Below are 12,821 nucleotides of genomic sequence, written 5' to 3' on the forward strand. Positions count from 1 at the left end.
ATTTTTGCAGCTGCTGAATGAGGATATGGATTTCAAGTTAGATGCAACCCAAAATAAAATCTCTTTCAAAGGGCACACATTGAATGGTGAACCCCTAAAGCCAAACTGCTGCTTTTATGTCTTTTAGGCTTTGATCCTGTACCCTAAAGAAGTCTTGCTTTATGAATCTGGACTTGGGTCTGCAGGGTAATGGGAGGGGGGGTTTTAACCCTTCATACCTGCCATGGTCCCTAACCAGGTAGCCAGTGGGAGCTTTCCTCCTGTAGCAAGTAGCAGGCATGGAGACCCAATCCTGATTGAGATCATGATGTGGACAAAAGATTGAAGCTCCCCTTCTCCACACTTTAGTTCCTATCCCGATTGTCCCAACTACGACTGCTAGATAGATTTTTTTAAGGCTGTCAGCATTAAAAATGGCTTAACATAATATGTAGTTCTTCAGTAGATTTTCTTGCTCAGGGCCCTTTTTACCCATGTCTTTAGCTTCCGTCTCCTTTTTTACTGATCTCCCCATTATCCAAATTAGTGTGCAAGCAGGACTGTTTTTGCTCCAATCCTGCTTGCAAGCATTTGAATTGGGAATGTTTTTTTAAGTCTCCCAGGGTTGAATTCTCAAAACACCCCTGGTATAAGTAATAATGTTCTTCATTATAATATTATTTAAATCATCAAGGAGAAAGGAACAAGCCATAATAGATACTGTGCTTTTAAAACTCTTCTCCTGAACAGATCAATCTAAAAATGTTTTCCTAGATATAAGCTTAAAGATGTAAGCAAGAAAAAAACTCTGCATGTTTACTCAGAAGTAAGTCCCACTGTGTTTAGTGGGGATTACTGTGTAGAAATTGTGTTCAAGATTGTAGCCTAACTGCTTTTTGGAACTCTTAATTGTGCCCTACGGAATAAAAACACAATCCTCAAAATAGATGAGTGCATTTTGATGAAAATAACAATTATTTCCCATATGACTTTGCCACGATGAGGCATCTGGAAGTGAAAAAATTAGGCTTAACAGGGTGATTTAGAATCCAAGAGGAAACTACAAAGGGAAACCCAACTTTATTCCAAAAGCTCTAACGTATAAACTTTCCTTTTTAATAATGTTCAAGGGATCACTAATTTCATGTTACTGCTTGCTGCTTCAGGAGAGTCTTAAATTAATCACATAGTTCAGCAACAGCTGCAGCTGAGCTAAGAATATACATTTACAATGACTTAAGTCAGCCTGTGGTCTTTCCTGAAACAGAGACAAGTTCATTTCAAAACCGAAGAGAAAGTACACGTCTGTTTTTAAAAATGGAATTGTTTAGGTCCATCAGACTACAAATTACAGAAGGAAGCATTCTTTTTCACTTTGCTGTCCTGCGGTCTTAGAAATCGAGACCTTCTTGCAGGCCACTATAGGTGCAGATGCCTTAGAAAGCCATTTTAAAATTGCAGCTCAGTTCTATGATTAGGGATGCCTGAACCATTTAAAGATGACTGAAGTTGGATATAATTGGGTAGGATAATGAGCAGTTGGGCTGCAGTTTTGCCAGATGAGGGCCACTGGCTGCTATTTTAGGAAGGGCAAGGTTTTCCTCTAGGTCACTCAAACAAGGGCAAGCTATAGAACAGGAGCAGCAAAAATCTGAGTAGTGCTGTGAAGGGTTACCGTCTCTTGTTGTCAAAAATACTGGCTCCCTGGGTAGAACCAGGTTAAGTGGCATCAAGATGGAGTCAAGTAGAATCGTTGCCACAAGATGTAGTGACAGTTGCTAGCTTGGGTGGCTTTAAAAGGGGATTTGACAGGTACATGGTGAACAGCTCTGTTGATGGCTTCGTGCTACTTTCAGGTTCAATTGCAGCACCGGCGTACCGGGGGGGGGGCAAGGGTTGCAAATACCCTGGATGGCACAGGGGAGGAGGTGGCACTGTGCCTTCACCCACTCCTCTGTGGTGTCCTATACAGAGGCCCTGTACTGAGAACCCCGGAAGGCTTAAAACCCCACTTCTGGTTTTTAGGTGAAAGCCAAAGAAGGCTTTCAGAGGGCAGGTGGAGGCCGCACGCTGCCTTTTCTGGGCCTCCAGAGGCTCCCCCCCAGATGTGATGGGGGGCAACATTTGGGGGGGCAGCATTCTGCAAACTTGGCCCTAGGCATCACAGGGGCCAGGCTCACAAATGAGTTGCAGTGTGCTTCTGAATACCAGTTGCAAAGAAGCAATGCCTATTCTGCTGATTCTGGGCTTCCCGGATCGGCCACTGTGGAAATCGGAATGCTGGACTATGTTGGCCTTTGGCCTGACCCAGTAGGGGTTTTCTTATGTATTGTAGATAGAGGAGCAGAGCCAGGAGGGGCCTGTTGATTCAGGGGCAGTTAAGGTGGAATCAGGAAGGTTTAAATGTAGAGACATTGTGGTACTCAACAAATTATCATGTGCTGCGTGGTCTGTGAGTCTTTATCAATCATATCTCTCTCGTTCATCCCAAAGGGACTCTCCCAAAGGGAGTGGCTTACAACAGTGCAAAGAACACAAAATAAAAACAATTCAGTAATTTGAACAGCGGGGCAGCAAGAATAGTGAGGCAGGACAGAAATAAATGAAATAAGGCTATTCCCAATCCTTCTAGCCACGAAGGTGCAAAAATTGACTTGGAAAAAAGAATGATTCATTCTGAACTGTGCATAAGGCATTTATTTCAAACTAGATTTCAAGCCTGTTTTCACTGGATCCTGTCACTATCCTGGTAATGCCACTGGAAAGTGCAAGGTCTGATTCCTCCTCAACACCTCTCCCCTGGTAAAAGTCTAGCATCCTGTTTACCTGCCCACCTTCTGCCTGCCAGTCCCTTTCCGTCACTTACTTGTTGCTCAGTGGCAACTATGGAAGGATCTCCCTTCCTCTTCCCCTTTGCCAGGCATTCTGCAACGGTTATGTGCCAGTCATAAGGAGTGCTGGCAGCTGTAGTTTTTCCAACCTTGTTGTCAGTGATTTTCAACCCCTGTGCCATGGCACACTGGTGTGCCGCAGATGGTCCGCAGTGATGCTACAGGACTTTGGGGAGGGTCATTTATTAGTAGGGCAGTTGGGGAATTTTGAGCCTCCCACAGCAGCATGTTGCACCTTGTCAATGGTAAAAAAAAACCCGACGGTTTGCTTTGACAATTTTAGCGCCTTGTCAGTGTGCTGTGAAATGAAAAAGGTTGAAAATCACTAGGTTAGGGCCAATGCAGCTTTCCTCCCCAAATAAATAGCAGCTGAACAAATAGCAGGGGGAGGGAGGTGACAGGAAAAGGGTTTAAATAAATCCTTACTTTGTACCTAACCTTGATTGTGCCTCAGTTTTGAAACGGACTCACAAGGGCAAACTACGTGTTTAACGTAAGTTGGGTCCTGAGGCAGCTGTCTAACCTAGGAATGCCAAAAATACAACACTGAACTGAATGTGAATTCAGAGAGGTGAAGGATCCAGGCTGGAATGTGCAATCTGGAGATAACCATTTAAACTAGTTTCCTGCTGTGTTTTCTTGCTTCCTTTGTACCATTTTCAACTCACTCGTACCTCTTTTGTTATACAGCACATGAATAGCGTAAGGAAATTGCTTTTCCATTCTATTTCCTGGTGTCCCAAATACACCATTATTTTGTTTCACTTTCTGACTGCACTAGTGTGGGCTGACCTGGATAAGTTGCAGTCCCTCATCATTTCTCAGTGCATTTGAAGTCATATTTTGACCTCCCCATTCCCTTTGATTATATAGTTCCTAACCACCCATTTTCCCCAGAAGAAGGATCTTTTCTTTAGTTTTCCTTCTTAAGGTTTGGTGTGTGTGTGTGTGTGTGTGTGTGTGTGTGTGTGTTTTAACCTAATAGTTTTAAGTCCTTGGATCCTGACTTAGAAGGATTTCTTGTCTGCCTGTGGATATGAAAGCTATCAAATGAATCAGATATTAGTGGTGTGTGCTCAGCTTATGTAATGCAAAATGGGAGGTTTGGTCCCATATATTGGACCTGGGCAAGCTGGATTTCAATTCCACTTCAAGCCTAGATTCACTAGGGAAGTCACTATCTTTTAAACCATGGGTAGCCAATGTGTATCATAGGGGTTTGTGGCACACCCTGACAGGAGCAAGAAAGCCTATGAATGAATGAAGCTGCCTTATTCTTGGTTTGGCTACAGATTGCCTAAAGTTAAACTGCTTACCTGACTCAGCATTGCTGCTAAAAGTGGCATAGAAATGTTATAATTAAAGTTTAATGCAGTATTAAAAATGGACAGTTTGCCCCATGTCCTTGCCCCTTCCTTGCCCCAAGTCCCATCATACAGTATAATCCAGTAATTCTCAAACTGTGGGTCGGGACCCACTAGGTGGGCCATGAGCCAATTTCAGGTGCGTCTCCATTTCAATATTTTATTTTTAATATATTAGACTTGATGCTCCCATGGGATGTGACTGCTTTTGGGGAAATATTACAGACCTGTACTTTTAACAAGCTACTATGTATATTCTTTTAACAATGATGGTCAATGGGACTTACTCCTGGGTAAGTGTGGGTAGGATTGTAGCCTAAGATTGTTAAAAATTTTCCTGCTTGATGATGTCACTTCCGGTGGATCCTGACAGATTCTCATTCTAAAAAGTGGGTCCCGGTGTTAAATTTGTGACAACCACTGATATAAAGTGTTTCATTTCTTGGTTAATGTAAGATGACTTCAGCTTAGTGCAAAAATTATGCTTCCAGATTGTTTTCCCTCTGTCACAGTGGCTTTGAGGGCAAAGTGGCAATTTCAGTCAGGGTGGGTTTGAGGGCAATTTTGAGTAGCAATGTCAGTCAGGGTGGGTTGTCCCGTCATGCTCCATGTCGGGCCCCTTATCAGAATGAGCTTCCCCAAGAGCTTGTTTTTGAAAAAAGGTAAGTTGTCAGGAGTTCCAGTCACATGACTCCATTGGCCTTTTTTTCTAGGGAGAATGTTTTGTTCTGACATCCAGTGCATTGGACATGGAAAAGAACTGCAGTTCTTTGTTCTTCCTACTGATACTGTATTACATTGGCAAATTCTTGTTTTAATTTGTTGTCGTTTAATTATGTGCTTTTTAAATACATAAATACAAATTAATGATTAATAGTGATAACTTCCTTGTATTTTTGGTAAAGAGTTCAGTACATTTTGGCCTCAGATTGCACTCTGAACTGAAGCCATTTGCAGGGAGACAAAAAATAACTGCATTTTATTAAGAATCATAAAAAATAAAAATTTATGTTTCTTTCAGTTTATTCAGCAGCATCATGTCTGAACTGATTGCTCATTATTGCCTATTGTCAGGTGTACAACATGTTTCAGCACCAGAGCCTTGGAGTTAAAGTCAATATTCGAGTGACCAAGCTTGTTCTTCTTCGAAGTCGTCCTGTAAGTTGCTAGAAAGCTTTGACTCAACTGTTATGCACTGTTGTTGTTCTAGTCAAACAACTGCTTGGCATAGTGACATTTTTAGGACTGAGCCAAAATCTCCATGACTTGCATGCTGTCCATTCAGGATCATTCCAAGGGGGTATGTCCACATCATAAGGGCTGAGATGTGATATTTTTGATTGATTGATTTCTTGATTTATTTTTGATTTGCCTCTCCACCCAATCCTAGTTAAATTATATTTGTATTAAATAACATGAGAATGGAGAGACTGCAGAATCTCCAATTCAAGTGTGGCAGATGGTACCAAAACAGTGTATGTCTTAACAGTTTTTCAGGGGTGGGTAGATCAGCAGGTGTGTCAGTGGTGAACTGCCCAAAATTGATTTTGGTCCACCAGTGGGTCATATTCTGCCTCCAATTTGGAAGTCAACATCCTTGTAAACAAGGATTGTTTAAACAAGCCTTCTGAGTTCATGGCCTTTTTAACATCTTTTCTACATCTTTTAGTATTTTTTACTGGCCTGATTTCTTATGATCTGCTGCTATATGCTCTTTTTTAACTGACTTTTTATCTGTTATTAATGTGTTATTATGTTTTTATCTGCTGCTAAATCATGTTTTAATCTGTTTTTAACCATTGTAAGCCGCCCTGGGTCTCTTTGGGGAGAAGGGCAGGGTATAAATAAAGTTGTTGTTGTTGTTGTTATTATTATTGTACAATGACTTTGCTGGCTCGCATCATGCATTACCTAAACATTCCTCCCCATCAGTCCTGAACATTTGATTTCAGATATACCTGTCTCCTTCTGTCCAGAGCCAGGTCAGAGCCTGGAGGAATCAAATGGTTGACGGGTGAAGTTTAAATAAATCTTGGAAGTCAAGGGCAGAACCCAGGCAAAATCTGGCAGTAGGAGACAGAGCGAGGCCAAAATCTGGTGGGCTTTGGGCAGAACCCATGTTTCTGCCAGTCATGGGTAAGATCTGCTTGGATCAGGGCAGAGGTGGACAGAGTTTGAGTTTCCTGCCTTGTCACATCACAGTATTGGCTGCTTAAGAGAATATGGGTCCAATCCAGTCCAACTTTCCAGTGCTGATGCAGCCATGCCAGTGGGGCATGGGCTACATCCTGCAGTGGGAGGGCCAGTTACAGGGGCCTCCTCAAGTATGGGAAGGTTTGTTCCCTTACCTCAGGGCTGCATTGCAGCTGCATCAGCGCTGAAAAGTTGGATAGAATTGAGCTCTAAGGCTTTCTTGCTTGGGCTGGTGACATACACATCAGAAACCCTTTTTGAGTCTCAGCCTGCATGGTTGTGAAGGGAAAATCCCATCCCCTTTGGCTGCTGAAATGCTTCCCCCTGCAAAATCCTTCTGTGAGCAACCTCATAGGGTCTCTTAGCATGATAGCCTGCCTTGGTTGAGTTTGTTCCTTAGTTCAAGGAGTAAAAACATGTTGGTTTGCAATGGAGGGTCCTTGGCTCATACTACATGGTCAAGGCAAGCCTTACTGGCTGCAATGTGCCACCTGGTTGACCCCACTTTTGTCTCTCTCTTCCATTTCCATTTGTTTCCTCAAGGCTAAGCTGTCCATTGGGCACCATGGGGAGAGGTCTCTGGAGAGCTTCTGCCACTGGCAAAATGAAGAGTTTGGAGGTGCAAAGTACCTTGGGAACAATCAGGTTCCTGGCGCACGAGATGACACCCCTCCAGTGGATGCTGCTGTCTTTGTTACCAGGTAGTAATCTTGTTCTGTTTGTTGCTTAGTGGTGCAGCTGGTTCCAGGTTTTTGTGGTGTCTCAGGCAAGATCTGGCCATTGGGCTCCCTTGAAATGTGAGGGACAGAGAGGGATTCCAGAGATGGAACACATATCTGCACCTTCCCTCTCTCACAGCTCTAGCTGAGAGCACCTCACTGCTTATCATGAAGACCTCATTCCACACTTCATGCATGGCAGGTGTCTTGAGTGGAGGTAAAGTCTTCTTTTTTGTGTTGGTTTCAGAAGAGGACAGATACTGGGAAGTCTGTCTTGGTGCTTCCAGCCTTTCCCGAGTGCAGCGTGAACATAGCAGGGCTGCTGACACGTGAACCTCTGCCAATCTCTGGGCACAGTTAACACAGTGGGCCTTTGTCCTGCTTTGTCTCCTCAGCCTCAGACAGTGACCATAGTTAGTAGCACAACAACTGCTGCATTCTTTTCAGTTTTAATTGTGGGCCGTGTCTATCCTGGTTCTGTCTTGCAAAAGCTCCTGGTAGAATGTGCCAATGCTATAAATAGGGGTGTGTTTTTGGTGATATTTTTCCCCAAAATTTCTTGATTTAAAATAGCAAATTGTGGTGTTATGAGTTTTTATTCCAAGGGCGCATTTTAGTAAATTATAAATATCTAAAATCACTTTCAAAATGTACTAGGTAGGTGATATAGGTGAAATGGTGTCAGCAGGTGCGGTCACAGTATTATTTTTAATTGGAAAAGTAACCAAGATGGTGTGTTTTGTATTTTTATTCAGATATTTTAACATCAAAAGGAGTGTGTGGTGTTTTTATGCTTTTTTAAACACACACACACACACACACACACACACAAACACACAACCCTGTAACACCTACTTATTTTTATTTGGATATTTTAACACCACAAAAGGCAGTGTTTGTGTTTTTATGCATTTTTAACAAACACACACACCCTAGTTGTAAACAAGAGCTGCTTGCCTTGTTTTATGTTCATCACTTTATTGTGTTTTTGGATCTGGGCCTAAACAAACACTCCATTTATATATTTGGGGGGGGGGTATTTATTTAGGCCCAGATCCAGGGATGTATGCCAACCAGATATTGGGAACTGGGTATGGGGAAATGTTCACATTTTTTAAACATCACTTGTAATTTTTTTCCCCCAGTGGCAGAAATATTGACTTAAGATTTCTGTATCACATATCCTCCAAAGGAACTGCAAACAAATTAATAAAAATTTCAATTGAAAGCAGACCAAAGCCCAATTTAAAATGGTAACAAAAACAGTGCAAAGTTTGTGATAGCACACAGCAGCAGCATGAGAGAAAAAGCATTAACTGGCTACCACCCTTGAAATTCCTCAGGATGGCACAATCTGGACCCATTTCCTTCTGAAAGATCAAAAAGAAGCATTTGAACTCCTTCAGCAGGGAATTCTGCAATGAGGATGTCGCTTCTGAAAAGACCCTGCTATGAGGGACCATAGCTCAAGGGCTGAACTGCATGTGGTTTGGGAATTCCATGATTGGAACTCACCATATTTTTCCATCTCAGAAAGTACGTGAGGGGACCATTTGGACTGGGATTGTAGCATGGAAGTCTTCAACCCTTCTCCCAGACCTTGGCTCAGATCCAAATCCCCCCCCCCCCGGAGCTGCTGTTATCCACAGAGAGGAACTTACCTGCCAAGTTGACCCCTCTGCAGCAATCACTTAGCTGGGGTTAAGTAGATTTTTAAGTGAAGGAATCAACAGAGGGGCAAAGGATTCAACTCCCACTTGTGCTGTAGCCCTGATCTAAATTGGGGATGAGCTGCTGCTTTTTGAGAATACAGGCTGATGGGGAAGAGTTTTGTGATTCTAGTACAAAAAGCCTTTTTGGGTAGTACATAGTTTTTGGAATCAGAATTTAAATTACCAAAATAGATGAAAATGGAGCTGGAATTCCATAAAATAGCCATATTTAATCATGCCTTAAATAAATTGCCATCTGTGCATCAAATTGCCTAATAATCAAATGCTGCTACCTGCATCTCCTTTGTTTTTGTAGACCAGCTCTAACAATGTCTCCCCCCCCCCCCCCGGGGTGGGTTTTAAAGCACACTTTTTGGGGATGGGATGGGTTGGGTGGGCGAGTGAAGACGCAGTATTTAACTCATGCTCCCCTGAAATCCATAATCCCACTGCCAGATTTCTCCCGGTTTTAGCCAAATTGTTTCCTGATCCCATAGCCTAAAAATGGTAGCCACACGAGTCCACTAAAAAAGGAAAGGGGAGCAGCCCTCCCTGGTTTCCCTAGACTTCAAGCACTGGAAAAGTCATGAGCTGTGCCAAAACAGTTTGGAGCCGTTCACTTGGAGGAAACTGTCAGGTTTCTCTCTGAATTTGATGAATTTGGAGTGGTTTATAGCAGGAATAGCAGATGGGGAGATCCAACTGTCCCTGGTTTGGATAGTGAACCTTAAGATTAGCTAGTTTTGAGACAAAATTGGGCAAAGCCACCAATGCTGAGCATCTGCAAAGCCACATTCACTGGGCAAAGTAAGCCGGCAGTATATTGCCACAACCTTTTCCTTCCTGTATGATTATCTTTTCTTTCTTTTTTTGTCTGTCCTAGTTGAACTTTCCCTTGCATAGGAAAGGGCAGTGCATTGGTTGGAAGACCTCCTGGCTCAGTTGTTTTGGTTCCTATGGCACAAAAAGCAGCATATTTTGGCTGAGGATAATGGGTTTTTTTCTTCTCTCTCAAACATTGGCTTCCAAAGTGCATGTGTGTGTGCCTGGATACTCCCCAGACTGTACAGGGGGGAGAGAGAGCTGGGTTTTCAACAGCTGCAGCTCTCTCCCCTGTGTGTGTGCATGCACATGTTTAGGGGCCTTTTAGGGGACAACCCCTAAAAAAGAACACTTTGGTTTTCTGTGAGGTAGGCTGTGTTTGAGTAAAGGAGCTAAATGCAACAGATCTCTGGGAAGTTCACTTTTGCATGTTGTGTTCCACTTACACAGACTCTCTTAGGTCTACAGAGTGCTGCTGTCATTCAAATTGAATTCTGAAATGTCGTTTTTCCCCAGGACATGAGCTCTGCTCTCGTGTTTTGTCCATGAGCTCACTGAGTGCATAGGGGTGGGGCGGGGCGGAGCGGGGCCCTCCTCCCAACCTCTTTGCCCTTAGCGGAAGGCATAACCGGGGTTCCTAATGGCAACTTCAGACTCTCTATTTGTGCAGCCTGCCTTACCTTCTGCCACATGCATGGAGATTGTCACAATTGTGGTGACGGGACTTCTGGGTAGAAGTACCGCTGGGAGGGAGCAGCACTTATCTGTCCCAAAAGAGAGAGCAGCAAAATAAAAAATAAAAAAAGGATGATCCTGGGGGAACCCTTTACCTGACCTTAATGCCCAGATTTTGAGCTGAAAGTTTTTGTGTGAATTTTCAGTGCCACTTTTGTTAATTGTGTTGATGATGTGGAACCTCAGCTCTTCCTTTTTTTGGTCAGGGGATTTGCCTGGAACTGTCAGCCCCTTTGTCATCATTCTGGTCCCTCCAGAGTGCAAGAGGCAGAAACACTGTGATTTTATTTGCTAAGCTAGCAAGCCCCTTAGGGGAAGAGGCTTTTCCAGCCATGGCCTCCCGCCACTTACTTAAAAGTTCACAATAAAAGCATCTGTTTGATTTACCAGTTTATATAACATAATAAATCCTTAAATAAACTTCTGTCGAGCTGGCTCTGGGAACTCCTGTGAGGGTGCTCTTGCCAGCTGGGTCAGGAGCAAAATGTCATCAGCCGCCTTGCGGAAAGGCTTGTATTTCAAGCATCCAGACACGATAAAGCAGCCCTGAGTTCTTTTGGTTCACTGGTAGTGACTTCCAGTTTGTCTTGCTTCTCCCTGAATTAAATCCTTTTTGATGGGTTGTCCTGAATGAGAACCTGGGTGATGACTGAGCTTTTGGTGGAACGGCGGGGGGGGGGGGGATGAAAGGGAGGAAGTGACAGTGTGCATTGAGCAATGTTTAATTACAGTGCTCAGGATTGCCAACGATGAAGACTGATGTAGCATTTGTAGACTGGGTTTAGATATGTTCTTACCCCATACCTCTTCCTCTCCATGGCAGAGCATTGAAAAAAGAGCAGCTTCGCTCAGCTGCAGCAACAACTAGCAGTAGAGTTACAACTGGGATAGTACCAATGATATCATCAAAACTAGATGGTCATCTGAACCCAGCCACTATTTACTTGATCACGCAAGCTGTCTGTAGTAAGCTTCTGCCAGCTGCCCAGATTTCCTGCCTCTGCCCCACAGCTTACTGAGGGGGGGGGCGCAATTGACTGCGGTGTGGTCTATATCTCTATTCTTCTACGTACACCTCCTTGGAGGCATCTCCTTGGAGGAAGAGTGGGATCTAAATGAATGATTTATACATTTTGAGAAGGAATTAGTTTTATGTTGTACACATTTTGTTTTAAGGAAAATTGAGCATTTGTAGTGCTTCTCCTGATTATGATTGTTTATTATTTTTAGGACAGATTTTTGTGTCCACAAAGATGAGCCCTGTGACACTGTGGGTAAGTAATCCTATAGATTGCATACTATTTACCTTGCCCTTATTTTTCAGTGAAGTTTTCTTCTCAGACCTGTAACCCATTTTCATTCTTGTGGGTTCTTACACATAGAAACCTCTTATGCAGAGGCTCTTCAAGCACCTGTGGGACATGTTCTGGAAGGATTTCCTGCTACAGATAACCTATTCGGTCCCTCCCGACTCTATGATTCTATGAAAACAGCGTAATACATCTTGAATGCTCATGTGTTGTAAAAACTTCTTCTGCAAAGCCATCCAGATAAAGTGATTAATTCTGCATCCCGTTGGTGACTTGGCTGCTTTTCAGAGTCATAATGTGAAGTCCTTGGATGGCTAGAGGGTGGTGTAGAGTGACCTTGTTAAGGCAATCATCGGTATTTTGGCGAGCTGTTCCTACCTTGAAATATCACTCGTAAATGGGCAGCGAATGTTCAAAAACTGAAACTTGCAAGAAACAAAACGACATACTATGAAAATTGCAAGGTGATTGGTTGGAGTAGATTGTGCTCTTTGGGTATAGGGAAGCCATTTTGTGGCCTAGCATTGTCTCAAGGACTCCCATTTATTATGCGCCCAGCTACTTTCTTCTATGTCGAGACATTTTAACTCCTTCTTTCCATGTGCAAATAGCAGAAGAGGCCCTGCCAATTTGCTCCCTTCTTATTATGCAATTTAGTGGTGTGTTATATGAGCCAAGCCCACAAGACAAATGGGGGAGAGCAAGGGTAGGGTGGCAGAATGCCAGTGGCCACATGCTGCTCAGGATCACAGCATCCCTGTGACCCCTCTCAGCTATGCAACTGCAGAAGATTCTTCTAAGCCAGGGGTGTCCAAAGTTTTTGGAAGGAGGGCCACATCAGCTCTCTGACACTGTGTCGGGGGCCGGGGGGGGGGGGAGAATTAATTTACATTTAAAATTTGAATAAATTTACATAAGTTTACATAAATGAATATATTAAAGATGAACTTATATGAATGAATGAAGGTCTTGCAATAGCTCAATGCCTATAAAAGGCCTTGCACAAAGCAAGGCTGGCCTTTCCTTTGCTGCCGCTGCTGCATCACAGATGTGAAAGAGCAAGCAGTGGAGGGAGCTCTCATCCCACAGCTCACAT

At 43.3% G+C, this 12,821-nt stretch overlaps 1 protein-coding gene across 1 annotated transcript in view; it reads left to right on the top strand.

The window, feature by feature from the left end:
• The window catches only part of ADAMTS17 (ADAM metallopeptidase with thrombospondin type 1 motif 17), a 141,922-nt gene that overhangs the window by 9,943 nt on the left and 119,158 nt on the right, over nt 1-12,821 (top strand). The window contains exons 3-5 of the mRNA XM_066636237.1: nt 5,309-5,392; nt 6,971-7,128; nt 11,646-11,689. Coding sequence (XP_066492334.1) covers nt 5,309-5,392; nt 6,971-7,128; nt 11,646-11,689 — 286 coding nt within the window. The remainder of the gene's footprint in view (nt 1-5,308; nt 5,393-6,970; nt 7,129-11,645; nt 11,690-12,821) is intronic.

Source organism: Tiliqua scincoides, chromosome 8, assembly GCF_035046505.1.
Source record: "Tiliqua scincoides isolate rTilSci1 chromosome 8, rTilSci1.hap2, whole genome shotgun sequence".
In the NCBI taxonomy this organism is placed as follows: Eukaryota; Metazoa; Chordata; class Lepidosauria; order Squamata; family Scincidae; genus Tiliqua; species Tiliqua scincoides.